The sequence below is a fragment of the Clinocottus analis genome, unplaced genomic scaffold (assembly GCF_023055335.1).
Source record: "Clinocottus analis isolate CAN_PGR_092001 unplaced genomic scaffold, fCliAna1.0.p SCAF_6, whole genome shotgun sequence".
Lineage (NCBI taxonomy): Eukaryota > Metazoa > Chordata > Actinopteri > Perciformes > Cottidae > Clinocottus > Clinocottus analis.
The window spans coordinates 22679844-22699056 of record NW_027176218.1 but is presented as its reverse complement, the minus strand read 5'-3'; the positions used below and the strand labels follow the sequence as shown (position 1 = coordinate 22699056).

The 19213-nt window shown below is 49.6% G+C and overlaps 1 protein-coding gene across 3 annotated transcripts; it reads left to right on the top strand.

Moving 5' to 3' along the window:
• Positions 1-2389: 2389 nt before the first annotated feature.
• On the top strand, positions 2390-12201 carry chst6 (carbohydrate sulfotransferase 6). Of its 3 annotated transcripts, none has more exons than XM_068603442.1 (2): positions 2390-2448; positions 10199-12201. In XM_068603442.1, the coding sequence occupies exon 2, from the start codon at positions 10229-10231 to the stop codon at positions 11423-11425; it is 1197 nt and encodes a 398-aa protein (XP_068459543.1). In that variant the 5' UTR covers positions 2390-2448; positions 10199-10228; the 3' UTR covers positions 11426-12201. The 3 variants fall into 3 exon arrangements, with proteins under 3 accessions (XP_068459543.1, XP_068459542.1, XP_068459541.1); XM_068603441.1 differs by having other exon boundaries at positions 2398-2448; positions 10204-12201; XM_068603440.1 differs by having other exon boundaries at positions 2442-2545; positions 10204-12201.
• Positions 12202-19213: the final 7012 nt, after the last annotated feature.

Below are 19213 nucleotides of genomic sequence, written 5' to 3'. Positions count from 1 at the left end.
GTCGCCGTGACGACACTCACCGGTTTGTGGACCGCCGCTCTGAGGCCTCGAGGTCGGCCATCTTGTCTCACAACTTCAACTCTGCAACCAGGCGGGACAGGAAAGGGAGGAGCTTCGTGCACCTGCCTGCAGAAAGACAAGTTTACACGACCCAGAACATTACAATGAACTTCCATGAAGTGGAAACACACTGTGACAGAGGTGAAGACGTCAGACCGCCAGGTGCATGACCTGTCAATCACAGTTAGCCCCGCCCTAAAGCGCCCCCTGCTTCATGGCCTGTCTGACCGGACCATGATTTACTAAATGAACGTCACGCATGTGTATATATATATATATATATATATATATATATATATATATATATAGTTTATATAATCTACTCATGGTAAAGTATGAATACCACGCTGTTTAAATATTGCATTGCGTGTAAAAGCGTTACGTTACTGTTTGAGTAAAAAAGCAAGATGCACTTTAACATATTTATAAGATTCATATGAAGAAGACGAGTTGTTGATGGTTAAATAACTATAACATACTGAACAGTAAATGTGAATTAAAACTGTTTTATGGCAAAATGAACTGACACTATAACTGTAACACATTGTGTAAAACACACATGCACATAGACACAAGCAATAAAGCTCAAAATAATGCAACACATGAGAGGATGAGAGGATGAGAGGATGAGAGGAAGGGTGTAGGTTTGGTCGGACAACTTATAAAGTAATAATAATTATTTACCGCTGATAGTTTACTGAGGGCGGAGGTCTGCGAACCATGACAGGGTGACAGGGTGAGAGGGTGAGAGGGTGACAGGGTGACAGGGTGACAGGGTGAGAGGGTGACAGGGTGACAGGGTGACAGGGTGAGAGGGTGAGAGGGTGACAGGGTGAGAGGGTGAGAGGGTGACAGGGTGAGAGGGTGAGAGGGTGACAGGGTGAGAGGGTGAGAGGGTGAGAGGGTGAGAGGGTGACAGGGTGAGAGGCAGTTCTTCTGGCAGCTTAACCGTTTGTGGTCAAACGTTTGCTCCATTCTAATTTACCGTTGATAGTTTACTGAGGGCGTAATAATAATAATTATTCACAATAATTAAAAAGAAAGTCACGGAGAGAAGTAGAGTTTCATTGTGGACACATTAATTATCTGTCTCAGCTTGATAAAGCAAACAAACCCAGAAGAATCAGCATCTCATGAACAGCATCATGACGCAGAGATTCCTCCACTGCTGCACTAACTGAGTGAAGGAGATCTTCTTCCAGGAGGAGGATCACGTCTCCAAACTGCTGGTTCATGAAAAACACACCATCCTCTGTTCGATCTAAGAGTCTAGAAGTAGAGACGCTCAGTGTCAACGCAGCAAAAGATCAACGTCTTGGATCGTAAACCTCACGATCAAACCTGCTACCCTGACATTAAATATTGACTTTATGCGCAGTCATAATTGACCCATGACAGAGTTTTCTCCTCTTTAAAAGAGTTTGATAGTTATAACAGGTCAAAGAGCTTTAGGCTACAAGGTCAATGATTGTCTTTATTCTTGTTCTTTGATTTCATAAATACAACTATGTTTTTGTATGTATAATATGACTATAGATATAAGTTGTCATCCTCTCATCCTCTCATGAGGATATAAATATAAATATAAATATATATATATATATATATATATATATATATATATATATATATATATATATATATATATATATATATATATATATATATATATATCCGACAAGTCCGAATCTGTGAATCTCTTTCCAACTTTACCGGATTGACATGAGCCAGATTAAATGTTTCATTAATCTGCGTCACGGCGCCTCTTCCAGTCAGAATATCTGCTGGTGTTGTTTTGACAGGACGTCCAGACCCCTTCAGAAGGAGCACCTTCCGGTCTGAAGTGTGAATGAGTGAGTCTTGTTCTAAGTGAATAATGTGTCGTCGGTGTTCATGCTCACATATTTGAGCACAAACGGTTCCTTTGTTCCAGCAGCGGGTTCCTCTAACCACCGAGAAATGTTTGCAAAAGAAGTAACTTCATCTGAATAATCTGTGCAGAGACACGCCGCCTACGTGACGTCACTGCAGCAGAACTCACGGAGAGGACCTGCGGGGCCGCGGGGGCGCGGGGGCGCGCTCTGGGTCCAGGGCCCGCCCACCGAGCCACCGCGCGGCCCCACGCCGGCCTCCCCCCGCACATCCCCCGCCCAGCGCAGTCGCCAGTCAAGAGCCGCTGGCCACGTCTCAAAACACCGCCGGGAGCACGAGCGGACGGTGGAGCAGCCGAGGACGCAGGACGCAGGACGCAGGACGCAGGACGCAGGACACAGGACACAGGACGCAGGACGCAGGACGCAGGACCGGGCAGGAGGGACGCGCTGCGGGTGTTTGGACCGGAGAGCACGCGCCGCGGCTGCGTCGCCAGGCAGCAGCCGAAACAAGAAGGTAAGCTGCGGGATGAGCTTCACATGGAGCCTCCGGTGGACCGGCTCCTCCTGCTCCTCTCCTCCGTTTCTTCTTCTTCTTCCTTCGGGTCACTTTGGTGAGTCGTGTGGCTCGTTTCCGTCCGCGGGACCTTTGGGAAGAAAACGCACTCCCTTTTTTTATTTTTTAGGACAAAACATTCGCCCTTTTCAAACCCAGAGCACGCGCACAAACACCAGCTGGTTGGTGGCTGAACGCGTGCACGAACTTCTTGAATGAGTTTATTGAGAAGTGAGGGGTGCAGCTCGTTAATCCCGTCCGGTCCGGCTCCCGGTGGGCTCGGTCCTCTCACCCGCGGGCGCGCGGCAGGAACATGGATCACCCTGCGGTCCGGTCCCGGGACCCTGCGGTCCGGTCCCGGGACCCTGCAGTCCGGTCCCGGGACCCTGCGGTCCGGTCCCGTGGTGCCGGTGTTCAGAGGTGAAGATCTGCTGTGTGACGAGCAGCAGATCTGATCCCAGAACCATCAGAACCTTTTAACAAGAAGCAGCGCACCAAGCGGAGATGTCAGTGACCAGATCCGTGCAGCTGGAGGCAGCTCATGTGAAGCTGAGCTGACGGAGCTGCAGCTGCTGGAGGTTGTTTATTATTTATCCTCAGAACAAAGTGAGCAGCAGCTGGAACAAGCAGAGCAGCTTGTGGAGCAATGTGCTGCTTTAGTTCTTGTGTTCTCAGACATAAGCAGGACCTTCACACATCTCTCTGGACTGGAGGCGGCTGCTGCGGCCTCCGGGCCTCGACTCAGACGACCCGCTGAGCTGGTCTCGGGTTCAGCGGGTCCAGCCGGAGCTCCGGCCCGCCTCAAGGTGTCAAAGACACTTCATCATGATGGACGGGAGATAAATAGTTATGGGACTCTGTTTCCCTCTGAAAAGTGAAGTGAGCTTACATGGAACTCTGAGATTCTCGAATGTGCCTTACAAATAAAATGTATCATTATTATTATTATTATTATTATTATTATTGTTGTTATTATTGTTATAAACTTGCCAAAACTGAACTTTTCCTTGTCTGTCCCTGAACTAGCCGGTGACCAAAATGACAGCAGCGGCTGCTGGAAGGCACCGACCAGGAAGTATGAAATCTGAGGTCAACCTTGTTTAATTTATTTAAGGTTCATTTATTTAGGAAATCCCCATAGAGATTAAACATCTCCTCCTCAAGAGCGTCCTGGTGCAGACGGCAGTAACACACAGATGAACCTTCCTCCAACTCTTTCAGTCTGTTTTTAAAAACACCTGAAGAGACCATGGGAATGAAAGGATTATAATCTGAGTTTAAAGAAGGTTTAAAATGATCAGAGAGGTGTTGCGCAATGAAGAACTAATCACAGTTAATCCAACGTTAAACCAAAACTGAGAAGGTTGCTTTTTTATTGAAATAGATTAACACAATGCCATCTGTTGGGAGCGAGTGCGTACGCCACAAGATGGGGACTTGAACTCAGCAGCTCTGTGTTCTTAACAAACTTTTCAGTTCACGGCTCGCGAGCTGTGACGTTAGCCGTTAGAGGACTGAGAGGACGGGACAGAGTTGGGGTTTCTTCTCCGTATCGGCCACAGAAGTCCTTCCACATGCCGGCCACACGGGGACGTTTCAGTCGGTTGCAATCTGAGACTTGTCCACTAGATGTCGGCGGATCCGACGCACGAGACGCTTAACTGTGTAGATCCGTGTGGTACGATGTTTACGTGATGTTTACGTGATGTTTACGTGATGTTCACGTGATGTTTACGTGATGTTTCTGTGAATAGCGCTGCGTGAAGCGGCACAGCAACATGGTGGAGGTGTTGCTGCACGCTCAGACGCTTCTTCACGACTTCTGTGGCGTCTGTGTGGACGCCGCCTTGAACCGTGATTAGTGGATTTGTGTGTCCGTCGACATTTTGTTTTGTTTTTATTTATAGAACATATTTTGACTCAAATATTGAGGAAATATCTTGAAAACTGTTGTAATATTAATTTTTCATGTGCACACTCTGCATGAAGCTTGGTCTGTAGTATGAAGTCATTCCTCAGTCCATGTTATGTCTCATGTTGATGAAAGTAGTGACGGACAACACTTCTACTCAAAAAACCACAGTACAACATTTGGCATTAGACATTTATTGACATGTATCTACCATATTATTTATGTATTTCACTGCTTTTGTGAACCTAAGACCTTTGGTAAACCAATGTCCAGCACCAGTTCATCCACATGAGTAAAGTTATGTTTTCACAAGAGATGTGAAGAGTTTCTAAAATCAAGATTACATTATATTATCCACCCTAACTAACTGTAGTTACCGATCAATTGGGGATATAAATTGCCGTAGTTATGCAGATTTAATTTGATAGAAACACTGGTATTAAAGCTCAAATGATGGAACTGTAGCACAGGTCTTCTAGATCAGTCCTTCAAAAGTAAATGAAGCAGTAACTCAAGATATCTTTCCACTAATGTTGTAAAGTTAACCTGTGTTGTGACGTTAATAACACAGGTGAATCAGTCCCCAAATAATAATCAATGTATTACTAAGATCTGCACACTGTTATAACGATGGGTTTTGTTTTTAAGGAAATGTGTGAATAGAAACTGGACATGAGCATGATGTGTGACTAACAGCAGATCATCTGTCAGGTGAAGCCTGCTGTTTACCCTCCGGAGGCTCTCAGCTGAGGAGCTTGTCGGGGCTTGTTCAATAAACTCAGATGGATTATGAGACGCTTACGTGGATCCCCTCCGTCAGCAGGGATCCTGGCCTCCCTGTAGGAAACGCCGCTGGGCGGTCCGACAGGGAGGTCCCAACGCTCTCATCTCTTTTCACAGAGTGCATTCTGAGGCCGGAGGAGAGACCACTGAGGGGGTCAAATATTCAGGGATAAGAATTCACCAGAATTCAGCAAATGTCCTTGGGGCGAACCCACAGACCCGTTTTATACATCTCTCCCCCATTCGGGTCCCCAGCTGGCTGCTATTTCCCTCCAGCTGGCTACTATCCCCTCCAGCTGGCTACTATTCCCCTCCAGCTGGCTACTATTCCCTCCAGCTGGCTACTATTCCCTCCAGCTGGCTACTATTTCCCTCCAGCTGGCTACTATTCCCTCCAGCTGGCTACTATTCCTTCCAGCTGGCTACTATTCCCCTCCAGCTGGCTACTATTCCCCTCCAGCTGGCTACTATTCCCTCCAGCTGGCTACTATTTCCCTCCAGCTGGCTACTATTCCCTCCAGCTGGCTACTATTCCCCTCCAGCTGGCTACTATCCCCTCCAGCTGGCTACTATTTCCCTCCAGCTGGCTACTATTCCCTCCAGCTGGCTACTATTCCCTCCAGCTGGCTACTATTCTCCTCCAGCTGGCTACTATTCCCTCCAGCTGGCTACTATCCCCTCCAGCTGGCTACTATTCCCTCCAGCTGGCTACTATTCCCTCCAGCTGGCTACTATTCCCTCCAGCTGGCTACTATTCTCTCCAGCTGGCTACTATTCTCCTCCAGCTGGCTACTATTCCCTCCAGCTGGCTACTATTCACCTCCAGCTGGCTACTATTCTCCTCCAGCTGGCTACTATTCTCCTCCAGCTGGCTACTATTCCCTCCAGCTGGCTACTATTCTCCTCCAGCTGGCTACTATTCCCTCCAGCTGGCTACTATTCTCTCCAGCTGGCTACTATTCTCCTCCAGTTGGCTACTATTCCCTCCAGCTGGCTACTATTCTCCTCCAGCTGGCTACTATTCCCTCCAGCTGGCTACTATTCTCCTCCAGCTGGCTACTATTCACCTCCAGCTGGCTACTATTCCCCTCCAGCTGGCTACTATTCCCCTCCAGCTGGCTACTATTCTCCTCCAGCTGGCTACTATTCCCTCCAGCTGGCTACTATTCCCTCCAGCTGGCTACTATTCACCTCCAGCTGGCTACTATTCCTTCCAGCTGGCTACTATTCTCTCCAGCTGGCTACTATTCCCCTCCAGCTGGCTACTATTCCCTCCAGCTGGCTACTATTCTCTCCAGCTGGCTACTATTCCCCTCCAGCTGGCTACTATTCCCTCCAGCTGGCTACTATTCACCTCCAGCTGGCTACTATTCCCCTCCAGCTGGCTACTATTCCCTCCAGCTGGCTACTATTCTCTCCAGCTGGCTACTATTCCCCTCCAGCTGGCTACTATTCTCTCCAGCTGGCTACTATTCCCCTCCAGCTGGCTACTATTCCCCTCCAGCTGGCTACTATTCCCTCCAGCTGGCTACTATTCTCTCCAGCTGGCTACTATTCCCCTCCAGCTGGCTACTATTCTCCTCCAGCTGGCTACTATTCCCCTCCAGCTGGCTACTATTCCCTCCAGCTGGCTACTATTCCCCTCCAGCTGGCTACTATTCCCTCCAGCTGGCTACTATTCTCTCCAGCTGGCTACTATTCCCCTCCAGCTGGCTACTATTCCCCTCCAGCTGGCTACTATTCTCTCCAGCTGGCTACTATTCCCTCCAGCTGGCTACTATTCTCCTCCAGCTGGCTACTATTCCCCTCCAGCTGGCTACTATTCCCTCCAGCTGGCTACTATTCCCATCCAGCTGGCTACTATTCCCATCCAGCTGGCTACTATTCCCTCCAGCTGGCTACTATTCTCCTCCAGCTGGCTACTATTCCCCTCCAGCTGGCTACTATTCTCCTCCAGCTGGCTACTATTCCCCTCCAGCTGGCTACTATTCCCTCCAGCTGGCTACTATTCCCCTCCAGCTGGCTACTATTCTCTCCAGCTGGCTACTATTCCCTCCAGCTGGCTACTATTCTCCTCCAGCTGGCTACTATTCCCCTCCAGCTGGCTACTATTCCCTCCAGCTGGCTACTATTCCCATCCAGCTGGCTACTATTCCCTCCAGCTGGCTACTATTCCCATCCAGCTGGCTACTATTCCCATCCAGCTGGCTACTATTCTCCTCCAGCTGGCTACTATTCTCTCCATCTGGCTACTATTCCCTCCAGCTGGCTACTATTCTCCTCCAGCTGGCTACTATTCCCTCCAGCTGGCTACTATTCCCTCCAGCTGGCTACTATTCTCTCCAGCTGGTTACTATTCCCCTCCAGCTGGCTACTATCCCCTCCAGCTGGCTACTATTCCCCTCCAGCTGGCTACTATTCCCCTCCAGCTGGTTACTATTCCCTCCAGCTGGCTACTATTCCCCTCCAGCTGGCTACTATTCCCCTCCAGCTGGCTACTATTCCCTCCAGCTGGCTACTATTCCCCTCCAGCTGGCTACTATTTCCTCCAGCTGGCTACTATTCCCTCCGTCTGGCTACTATTCCCTCCAGCTGGCTACTATTCCCCTCCAGCTGGCTACTATTCCCCTCCAGCTGGCTACTATTCTCTCCAGCTGGCTACTATTCCCTCCAGCTGGCTACTATTCCCTCCAGCTGGCTACTATTCTCTCCAGCTGGCTACTATTCCCTCCAGCTGGCTACTATTCCCTCCAGCTGGCTACTATTTCCTCCAGCTGGCTACTATTCCCCTTCGTCTGGCTACTATTCCCTCCAGCTGGCTACTATTCCCTCCAGCTGGCTACTATTCCCTCCAGCTGGCTACTATTCCCTCCAGCTGGCTACTATTCCCTCCAGCTGGCTACTATTTCCTCCAGCTGGCTACTATTCCCTCCGTCTGGCTACTATTCCCTCCAGCTGGCTACTATTCCCCTCCAGCTGGCTACTATTCCCCTCCAGCTGGCTACTATTCCCTCCAGCTGGCTACTATTCCCCTCCAGCTGGCTACTATTCACCTCCAGCTGGCTACTATTCCCTCCAGCTGGCTACTATTCCCTCCAGCTGGCTACTATTCCCCTCCAGCTGGCTACTATTCCCTCCAGCTGGCTACTATTCCCCTCCAGCTGGCTACTATTCCCCTCCAGCTGGCTACTATTCCCTCCAGCTGGCTACTATTCCCTCCAGCTGGCTACTATTCCCTCCAGCTGGCTACTATTCCCTCCAGCTGGCTACTATTCCCTCCAGCTGGCTACTATTCCCTCCAGCTGGCTACTATTCACCTCCAGCTGGCTACTATTCACCTCCAGCTGGCTACTATTCCCTCCAGCTGGCTACTATTCCTCTCCAGCTGGCTACTATTCCCTCCAGCTGGCTACTATTCCCTCCAGCTGGCTACTATTCCCCTCAGCTGGCAAGGAAGTGCCGAGACACAAGACTACAAAATAAAACAGGAAACAGAAACTAACACCTGGACTCGTCTCCACGGGATCTTCTGCTCCCCGCATGTGACTCGCTGCTTTAAGGTCCCTGAAGGCCTCGTTCTTCTCCGCTCACCTCCTCGCGTTCATGACCAGGAGAGGAAGTTGAAAGGATCATAAACTGCAGAGGTGATAATAAAATAGGATATGTAAAACAAATATGTCATGAGAATCAACCGTGTGGATTGCCCAGACCTCTTCAGTAGACCGGCTCAGTCCCCCTGCTGTGAATGTCCTGAACTAACTGATGCGTCTCGTGGACTCGGTTCCACTCCAGTGTCTCCGGTTTATTATTTATTTGCTGACGTCTCAGCAGTTGGATCTGCGTGATGTCATACCCGGGGTCACTGCCTTCGAGAACAACTCGTCGGAAATGCTCCAGCCGGGTCTGTGAAGTGTGACAGAAGTGCCAATAAACAGTAAACTACTATCATTTTTAAGTGATGTTTTACTGTAATGGACAGAGCAGCCATCTTGGATCTTGAGGTTGGGGTTGGTGGGGTTTCACTTTCCGGGTCGGCGGCGTTCCACTTGACATTTCTGTGATTGACACTTCCCATTTCAGATGGAACGCGGCATTAAAACTTCAAGTCTTGGTGACAGGAAGTGTTTTTGAACTGATGAACGTGTTCACCTATATTCTGAGAGGGGACAGGATTCCTTCCAGGAACCAGAAGAGAATAAAAATGAGTCACGAACAGTGAGACCAAAGTGAGCCCGAGCAGTTATCTTATTGCACACCAGCGTTGCAGCAGGAGAGCATGTTGTCTGACCTTCAGCCAAGGTCAGAGGACAAGGAGAGACTTGTGGACGCTTGGTCACTGCTCACTTTGTCCCACGTCTTTGTTTAGTGCTTTCATGTCGTTTTATTTGGGGTATTCAAAAATGGCAAAATACCACCATGAATGAAATGCCACGCTTTGTATGTTCTGTAGTAGTGATCAGAGTCAGAAAGACTCTCAATGTGCCGTCATATGAGATGAGATGAGATGGGTTAATTATTTACTGCAGTGGGGAAATTGCAGCATTACAGCAGCTGTGGACACATGAAATAAATCAAGTAGTATTTATAAGCAGTAAAACACTAATAGAAATAAAAATAAATAAAAAATAAGTATATAAAGTACTTAAATGTATTATATATTGCACCAGATGAGTGTAATTAAAGTAAGTAAAGTGTTATACGTGTATATTCCTCCCTTTTTTAAAATCATATTAGCTATCAATCTTCCTTTTTTGGGGGTTGCTTCAACCGTTCTTTTATTAGTTTTACTGTGTTGGCACTTACAATGTACTGATGGTGTTTTAAAAACGCTTTTTGAAAATGTTCCACTTTGTTCGTTGGACTCTGTGTTGCTTATTGGTCAGAAAAATTATACTTTGTGAAAAAACAAATTTTGTATTCACATATCCTATTCTCTCTCTCTCTCTCTCTCTCTCTCTCTCTCTCTCTCTCTCTCTCTCTCTCTCTCTCTCTCTCTCTCTCTCTCGCTCCACCAAGGACAGAAGAGAGAGAGGGCTCCCGTGCATCATGCTGCGCTGCAGAGTGAACCTCAGCACCATGATCTTCCTGGTCATCCTGCAGGGGGCGGCGGTGGTTCTGTTCTGCGGCTGGTACGTGCAGCTCAGTCCCTGTGGCTCCGCCCCCTCCAACGGCAAAGTCCACGTTCTGCTGCTGTCGTCGTGGCGGTCGGGCTCCTCCTTCGTGGGCCAGGTGTTCAGCCAGCACCCGTCTGTCTTCTACCTCATGGAGCCGGCGTGGCACGTGTGGACCAAGCTGCAGAAACCCGGAGCGCGGGTCCTCCGCATGGCCGTGAGGGATTTGATCCGGAGCGTGTTCCAGTGTGACTTCTCTGTGATGGAGTCCTACCTGCCGGAGGACCACAAAGTGTCCTCCTTCTTCATGTGGAGTCACAGCAGAGCGCTGTGCTCGCCGCCGGCCTGCCCGCTCACGCCACGCGACCAGTTCAGCAACCAGACGCAGTGCTTCAAGACGTGCGGTGGCGGCGGCCTGCCGGGGGCGGAGGAGGCTTGTGGCTCCTACAGTCACGTGGTGCTGAAGGAAGTGAGGTTCTTCGAGCTGGAATCCCTCTTCCCGCTCTTGCAGGACCCGAGCCTCGACCTCCGCATCATCCACCTGGTCCGAGACCCCCGGGCCGTGGTGCGGTCCAGAGAGGAGTCGGCCAAAGCCTTCATGAGCGACAGCGCCATCGTCCTGGAGCAGAGAAACATCCCGGCGGCCGAGGTGCAGTACCAAGTCATGAAGGAGATCTGCCGCAGCCACGTCCGCATCAACGAGAGGGCCGTCCTGAATCCGCCGCCGTTTCTAAAAGGCCGCTACAAAATGGTCCGCTACGAGGACGTGGCGCGCAACCCGCTGGAGGAGATAACGGCCATGTACGACTTCGTCGGTCTGGAGGCCACCAGCCAGCTGGAGGAATGGATCTACAGGGTGACTCACGGAAAAGGAAAAGGCTCCAAGAAGGAGGCCTTCGAGATCACCTCGCGCAACGCCGCCGACGTCTCCCAGGCCTGGCGCACCGCGCTGCCGCACAGCAAGGTCAAGCGCATCCAGGAGGTGTGCAAAGGGGCCATGTCGCTGCTCGGCTACAGGACGGTTAACAGCGAAAAAGAACAGAAGAAGCTTGACATCGATCTGCTGATGCCACAGGAACCGTACCAGTTCAGCTGGTTGCCGGATAAGACGGAGCGTCCCGGTGACGGTTAAAGATGAAGGACAAAGACACCGAGAGACTGCTTTGGACTGTTATTTCTTTAGGGTTTATTGGCTGTGTGTGTGTGTGTGTGTGTGTGTGTGTGTGTGTGTGTGTGTGTGTAAGGAGTGCCACCACAGAATGAGCAACTTGCATGATGTCGGAGTTTAAAGCATTGATTTGTGACGAACACACTCTTCACTCTGAGAGGGTTAGAAAGCGTTAAAGTTGTTGACAGAACATTTTGTTCAGATGTTTGTGTCCAATGTGTTTGGAACTAAACCGGAAAACACATTTTCTGATCCACTAAGACTTACTGACATTTTTCTGAAGTCTGGCACGTGTGTAAAAGAACGATTTCACAGCAATTATACAACTTGGATCCGCGGCACAACCCTAAAACTTACAAATATTTTCAATAAGATTTTACAATTTGTGAAACTGCAATCTTGATGCAGTCAGCATCAGGATCTCAGATTTGCGTCTCAGCTCTTTGCAGATGATGTGGTTCTGATGATGTGGTTCTGTTGGCTCCAGCAGACCGTGAGAAGCAGCGGGGTGCAGGTGTGCAGGTGTGCAGGCCTCATGAGAGTGAGCCCCTCCAAAGATCGATAGTGCACATCCTGGTCCCGGATCAGCAGAAGAGATAACGGTTAGCTAGATTGATATTAGGAAGTTCACAGTTAATAAATAACATGATCCGGCCAAATACCAAGTCGTTTGGAATTTATAGCTTTACACTTTGTGTGCCGTTGGTGAGTCGTGGGCTCGTTCCAGAGCGTTCTGACCCGCTCACAGTGACCCGCTCACAGTGACCCGCTCACAGTGACCCTCTCACAGGGACACGGTCACAGTGACCCGCTCACAGTGACCCGTTCACAGTGACCCTCTCACAGTGACCCGTTCACAGTGACCCTCTCACAGTGACCCGCTCACAGTGACCCGTTCACAGTGACCCTCTCACAGTGACCCGCTCACAGTGACCCTCTCACAGCGATCCTCTCACAGGGACCCGCTCACAGTGACCCTCTCACAGTGACCCTCTCACAGGGACCCTCTCACAGTGACCCTCTCACAGTGACCCGCTCACAGTGACCCTCTCAGAGGGACCCTCTCACAGTGACCCGCTCACAGTGACCCTCTCACAGTGACAGTCAGAGCGGCGCCGTGGTCATGAGACTCAGGAATCCCTGCGGGTCCTGATACTCGGTGGAGCGGCTGCCATCAGCGTGAACCAGGGAAGCGATGTGAATTCACTCCTTTTGAGTCCACGTTGTTTGAAGCCGGGCATCATGCCAGCGTCCCCTGGAGGCCCGGTCTCTCCCACCAGGAAGAGGAAGTTCACAGTTAATAAATAACATGATCCGGCCAAATACCAAGTCGTTTGGAATTTAGAGCTTTACACTTTGTGTGCCGTTGGTGAGTCGTGGGCTCGTTCCAGAGCGTTCTGACCCGCTCACAGTGACCCGCTCACAGTGACCCTCTCACAGTGACCCGTTCACAGTGACCCTCTCACAGTGACCCGCTCACAGTGACCCTCTCACAGCGATCCTCTCACAGGGACCCTCTCACAGTGACCCTCTCAGAGTGACCCTCTCACAGGGACCCGCTCACTGTGACCCTCTCACAGGGACACGGTCACAGTGACCCTCTCACAGTGACCCGCTCACAGTGACCCTCTCACAGCGATCCTCTCACAGGGACCCTCTCACAGTGACCCTCTCAGAGTGACCCTCTCACAGGGACCCGCTCACAGTGACCCGCACACAGTGACCCTCTCACAGGGACACGGTCACAGTGACCCTCTCACAGTGACCCGCTCACAGTGACCCTCTCACAGCGATCCTCTCACAGGGACCCTCTCACAGTGACCCTCTCACAGGGACCCGCTCACAGTGACCCTCTCACAGTGACCCTCTCAGAGGAACCCTCTCACAGTGACCCTCTCAGACTGACCCTCTCACTGGGACCCGCTCACAGGGACCCTCTCACAGTGACCCTCTCACACTGACCTTCTCACAGGGACCCTCTCACAGTGACCCGCTCACAGTGACCCTCTCAGAGGGACCCTCTCACAGTGACCCGCTCACTGTGACCCTCTCAGAGGGACCCTCTCACAGTGACCCGCTCACAGTGACAGTCAGAGCGGCGCCGTGGTCATGAGACTCAGGAATCCCTGCGGGTCCTGATACTCGGTGGAGCGGCTGCCATCAGCGTGAACCAGAGAAGCGATGTGAATTCACTCCTTTTGAGTCCACGTTGTTTGAAGCCGGGCATCATGCCAGCGTCCCCTGGAGGCCCGGTCTCTCCCACCAGGAAGAGGAAGTTCACAGTTAATAAATAACATGATCCGGCCAAATACCAAGTCGTTTGGAATTTAGAGCTTTACACTTTGTGTGCCGTTATTGAGCCGTGGGCTCGTTCCAGAGCGTTCTGACCCGCTCACAGTGACCCGCTCACAGTGACCCTCTCACAGCGACCCGCTTACAGCGACCCTCTCACAGTGACCCGCTCACAGTGACCCTCTCACAGTGACCCGTTCACAGTGACCCTCTCACTGGGACCCGCTCACAGGGACCCTCTCACAGTGACCCGCTCACAGTGACCCGCTCACAGTAACCCTCTCACAGTGACAGTCATAGCGGCGCCGTGGTCATGAGACTCAGGAATCCCTGCGGGTCCTGATACTCGGTGGAGCGGCTGCCATCAGCGTGAACCAGAGAAGCGATGTGAATTCACTCCTTTTGAGTCCACATTGTTTGAAGCCGGGCGTCATGCCAGCGTCCCCTGGAGGCCCGGTCTCTCCCACCAGGAGGCCGTTGATCCCAGATGACGCTCCCGCCGAGGAGGAGAGGCCGCTGACTGTTAGCTAATGTTATTGGACCGACATCTGTCAGGAAGCACATTGAAGCGGTTAGCCCGCTGCGCCGCTTCATGTTCTGAATTTGAATCAGCGAAGCCACACTTGCACCAGGCTCGTACACTCTGTGCTCAGTGGGTCTTCAACTGTGGAGACATTTCCACACACAGATTCATTTCCACCAGTTAGGCAATCCTCTCTCACTGGAGGAGTCGGTCAAAACTAATGGTTTGAACCTCCGTCCCAGAACACCTGAGGGACGTGTGCTTCATGTTGAATGTCTGAATTAAAACATGACTCGTTGCTCCTGCAGCGTCGCGCTGAAGTGATGACTCCGACAGGACTGCAGGCAACATCGTTTCTTTAGTTGTTTCATTGATATTTATGCAATAAAAGACGAGCGTCGTGAGGAGAGGACATGGAGGACAACCTGACCTGTGTCCCAGTGACCAATATCTAGCTTTTTAACTTCTTTTGGGGCAGTAGGTCAAAAAGACATCAGCGTGGATTTGAGGTGCACTCCACACATTTTAAAATGATAAATGTGGACGCTTAAAGTTGCTCTCGTCACTATTTTAACCCAGCTGAGATGTGAAAGGCTCGTTGTTTTAGTTTTCAGCTCAGCGACCTGGTTTCTGGCAGGCAGCTGAAAGAAAGACAGAAAGAAAGAAAGAGAGAAAGATCCCTCCCAGATGGACCCACAGAGCAGCGAGCATGAGGAAAGCGAGCCGGGCCTCCAGCAGCTTGTGTCTCATGGTTCTGCAGGACGAGTCGCCTCAGAGGGCTCGACACGCAAATCAGGAACCTTTTTTATTTCATGCAAATAATTCCCATCATATATTTTTCTTTTGTTGTTCTTGGTCGTGAATTCTTTCACACAGTCTGCAAATATTAGGTGACGAAGATTTTTCTTCTTCCCGGCAGCTTTCGCAATTAAAAAAAAAAGCTTCGACCAATCACGTCGTGCGTAACGGGTCGAGTCGCACAGACGCTGCGGCCACAACCGAGAAGGCAAAACTTTATTGCTCCTCGCAACCACGACAAAGCCAGTGAGGACCAGAACGCAACTTACTTACCTTTCACAATAAAAGCCCTGAACATATGATATCTGCAGGCGAGAATTTAGCATTTTCACATTTTCTCGTTGTTTGTTGTGGTGTGTGAAGGTGTGTGAAGGTGTGTGAAGGCCTTTAGTGTGTAGCACTCCCATGTGTCTGCTTCTCCACACACATTGTGGTGACAGTCACTGCACACATACCCCATAAGAAATGCTTCCAGGTGTCTGTTGAAGTGAAGTGATGACTTCAGATTCAACACAACACACAACGTGCACTGTGTTGCCAAGCGGACGCTCAGCAAGAGTTAATATCTCCGAAGACGAGGGTCTGCTTCTTCACTCTGTCTGCATGAGACGTGTGGAACATATGGAACATATAAAACACATGGAACAAAGCGCTGGGCTTAGTACACTGTGTTCTCTGTGTGTGTGTGTGTGTGTGTGTGTGTGTGTGTGTGTGTGTGTGTGTGTGTCTGTGTGTGTGTGTGTGTGTGTGCAGAAATGTTGATGCACCTCCCAGCGGACAGAGTGTTATGTTGTGTTGCTCTCTTTGCTTCAGAGCATGCATGTTGTGTTGGAAGGAGAGAGAGAGAGAGAGAGAGAGAGAGAGAGAGAGAGAGAGAGAGAGAAGTGTGTAACAGCTTCCTCACTGACTCCAGGTCTGAAGAGTGAAGGACAGAAGGATGAAGGACAGAAGGATGAAGGACAGAAGGACAGAAGGATGAAGGGATCTTCTGCACATCGTCCGCCTCCAGATAAAGATCAGCTGTTCCAACGAGCAGACGGACCGTGATGCGTCTTCCTCCTCAGTGGAAGGAATCAAGTGTTTCAGGGGAAAGAGTTTGTGTCGTCCCTGTGCAATGTGAAGCGCGTCAAACCGTTTACTGCTGTGTGTGTGTGTGTGTGTGTGTGTGTGTGTGTGTGTGTGTGTGTTCGACCCTTTCTCTTACATGTTGGGGTTGTTGAATCCATTGACAATGTCGGTGCCGGTCCGAGGGGTTTGGTGTTCTTCTATTTATAGTTATAAAGCAGAAACTTCATGGTACTAATGACCGCAATAAATATTTACACGTGACTGTCGGCTCTTTCTGTTCTGAGGCCTTGAAGCTGCTGCAGGGAGCTGCAGGGAGCTGCATGGAGCTGCAGGGAGATGCAGGGAGCTGCAGGGAGCTGCAGGGAGATGCAGGGAGCTGCAGGGAGCTGCATGGAGCTGCAGGGAGATGCAGGGAGCTGCAGGGAGCTGCAGGGAGATGCAGGGAGCTGCAGGGAGCTGCAGGGAGACACAGCAGCTCATGACTGACGTGTGAGCGCCATCTGCTGGCGGAGTTTAGTTCAGTCGTGTGTATCAGGATTAAATGTCTTGATCCACAATTACTTTTACTTTGTGGTTGTTTTGTGTCTTTTGTGGTTGTTTTATGTCTCTTTGTGGTTGTTTTGTGTCTCTTTGTGGTTGGTGTTTTATGTCTCTTTGTGGTTGTTTTGTGTCTCTTTGTGGTTGTTTTGTGTCTTTTGTGGTTGTTTTGTGTCTCTTTGTGATTGTTTTATGTCTCTTTGTGGTTGTTTTGTGTCTCTTTGTAGTCCTTGTATGTCTTGTATTGAAAGACTTTCTCAGTGGATCTGCCAGTCACAGCCTCCTTTATACAGGATGAGAGCAACACCTCCAAGCCACGTGAAGCAGAGGAAACACTGAGTGCTGGCCCACCTGTGACCTTTAGTCCCTTGACCTTTGAGATCAAAGAAATCACAACTTCCTTTAGGCCGGGAAATTACCACTTCATCTGTTTACGACCTCACATCACATACATGCAGAAGGAAAATAGACCTTTGATCCACTTCCCCCATCACCACCTGCTTCAAACCTCTGAGACACATTTGAATCAGTTTAGACTCTATCTTCACATAACATTACAATACTAGATTTTACCATTACCGTCTCTTTGTGGTTGTTTTATGTCTCTTTGTGGTTGTTTTATGTCTCTTTGTGGTTAATGTATGTTTCTTTGTGGTTGTTTTGTGTCTCTTTGTGGTTAATTTATGTCTCTTTGTGGTTGTTTTATGTCTCTTTGTGGTTAATTTATGTCTCTTTGTGGTTGTTTTATGTTTCTTTGTGGTTAATTTATGTCTCTTTGTGGTTGTTTTGTGTCTCTTTGTGGTGGTTTTATGTTTCTTTGTGGTTGTTTTGTGTCTCTTTGTCATGTTGTGGTTGGTTTCGGGCTCTCAGGTCTGTGGCGTGTTGGCCTCTGTTCAGTAATTACAAAAAACAATTCAGAAATGAAACGAGGCCCAAATGAGAACAGTTTATTCTGGAAAGTGATTCCAGGAAAATGTGACATTTGACAAATATTATCAATTGATATTGGGACGTAAACAGGAGTCACAGTACATGAGGAGGCCGACTGCAGCTCCTGCAGCCTGAGCGCTGCTGCAGAGGATGCAGCGACAAGATAACACAGAAGACACATTTAAAACAGGAAGCCAAGGGGCTTCCCTTCAAAATAAAAGGTTTGTCAGGTCCTTGAAACATTGAGACTCACGTGATGCACATGACATGTTGTCAGCTTAACAAAGATGAGAATAGTTTGAAGCACAAGGTTTCTGACAAACTCAGGCAGTCAAGCTGTTCCTTCTCAATATCACCTTGTAGAAAATGAATTATCATCATACGTCATACTGGTTTCAGCTGGAAGCGTCGGGCTGAAGCTGTTTTCCTCCTCTGAGACCGCGGCGCCATCATAACTACATGCACATGTAATGCATGTATAGAACAATCTTTCATGTTAATACAATCTCTGGTGCAGCTTGAAGGCTCAGCCGTGACATTCCCCAACAAAGCAAACAAGGAAGAAGAAATTCTGCCACACGCGTAAGAAATTAATGTATAATTACAGGTTTACTTGTGAAAAGGTCGTCAGTGGAAGTGGAAGCTAAAACACGAGAACAAAAGTACAAAGAAACATCTTTTTAGAGCAAAGATGAAGTCAAAATGACCGAAACTCTCCTCCTGCAACAGGTCTTCATAGCCGACAATAATACACACTTCTGAAGATATTTCCTTACTTTTATTAACACAATAATCTTTACATTTATACTTTAAATCTTCAATCATTCCACGTGATCACATATTTACATATTTTTGTTGTCCTTTAGAAGCATTGTTTGTCCATCATGGTGCACAGGAGGTCGTGTGGTTAACAGCAGAGGATTGTGGGAGTGAGCCTCCCTGACCTTGACCCGGTGGAGCTCCGCCTCCAGAAGGAGATGGAGCTCTGCCCCCAGAAGGAGATGGAGCTCCGCCCCCAGAAGGAGATGGAGCTCCGCCCCCACAAGAAGATGGAGCTCCGCCCCCAGAAGGAGATGGAGCTCCGCCTCCAGAAGGAGATGGAGCTCCGCCCCCAGAAGGAGATGGAGCTCCGCCCCCACAAGAAGATGGAGCTCCGCCCCCAGAAGGAGATGGAGCTCCGCCTCCAGAAGGAGATGGAGCTCCGCCTCCAGAAGGAGATGGAGCTCCGCCCCCAGAAGGAGATGGAGCTCCGCCCCCAGAAAGAGATGGAGCTCCCCCCCCCCCAGAAGGAGATGGAGCTCCGCCCCCAGAAGGAGATGGAGCTCCGCCCCCAGAAGGAGCAGCAGCAACCTCCATCACACAGTGGGTCCTCGATCGCCCCCAGGGAGAGAGAGACAGGAGCATCATCACCACCCAGCTCACCATGATGCAAAGAAATGAAACTTTAATAAAGCCTTTTGTCACTTTAACACTAATGATGCCTGTGTTTTATCTTTAGAAAAACATATTATTGAATAAGATATTCCTTTATTAGTCCTGCAGAGTGGACATGATTACAGCAGCAACAGTGACGTAGTTTTACCTTGTTGCTGCTGAACTGAGCC

Excerpts from the sequence above, each read along its gene's own strand:
- chst6 (XM_068603442.1), top strand. The coding sequence starts at position 10,229 with ATGCTGCGCTGCAGAGTGAACCTCAGCACCATGATCTTCCTGGTCATC.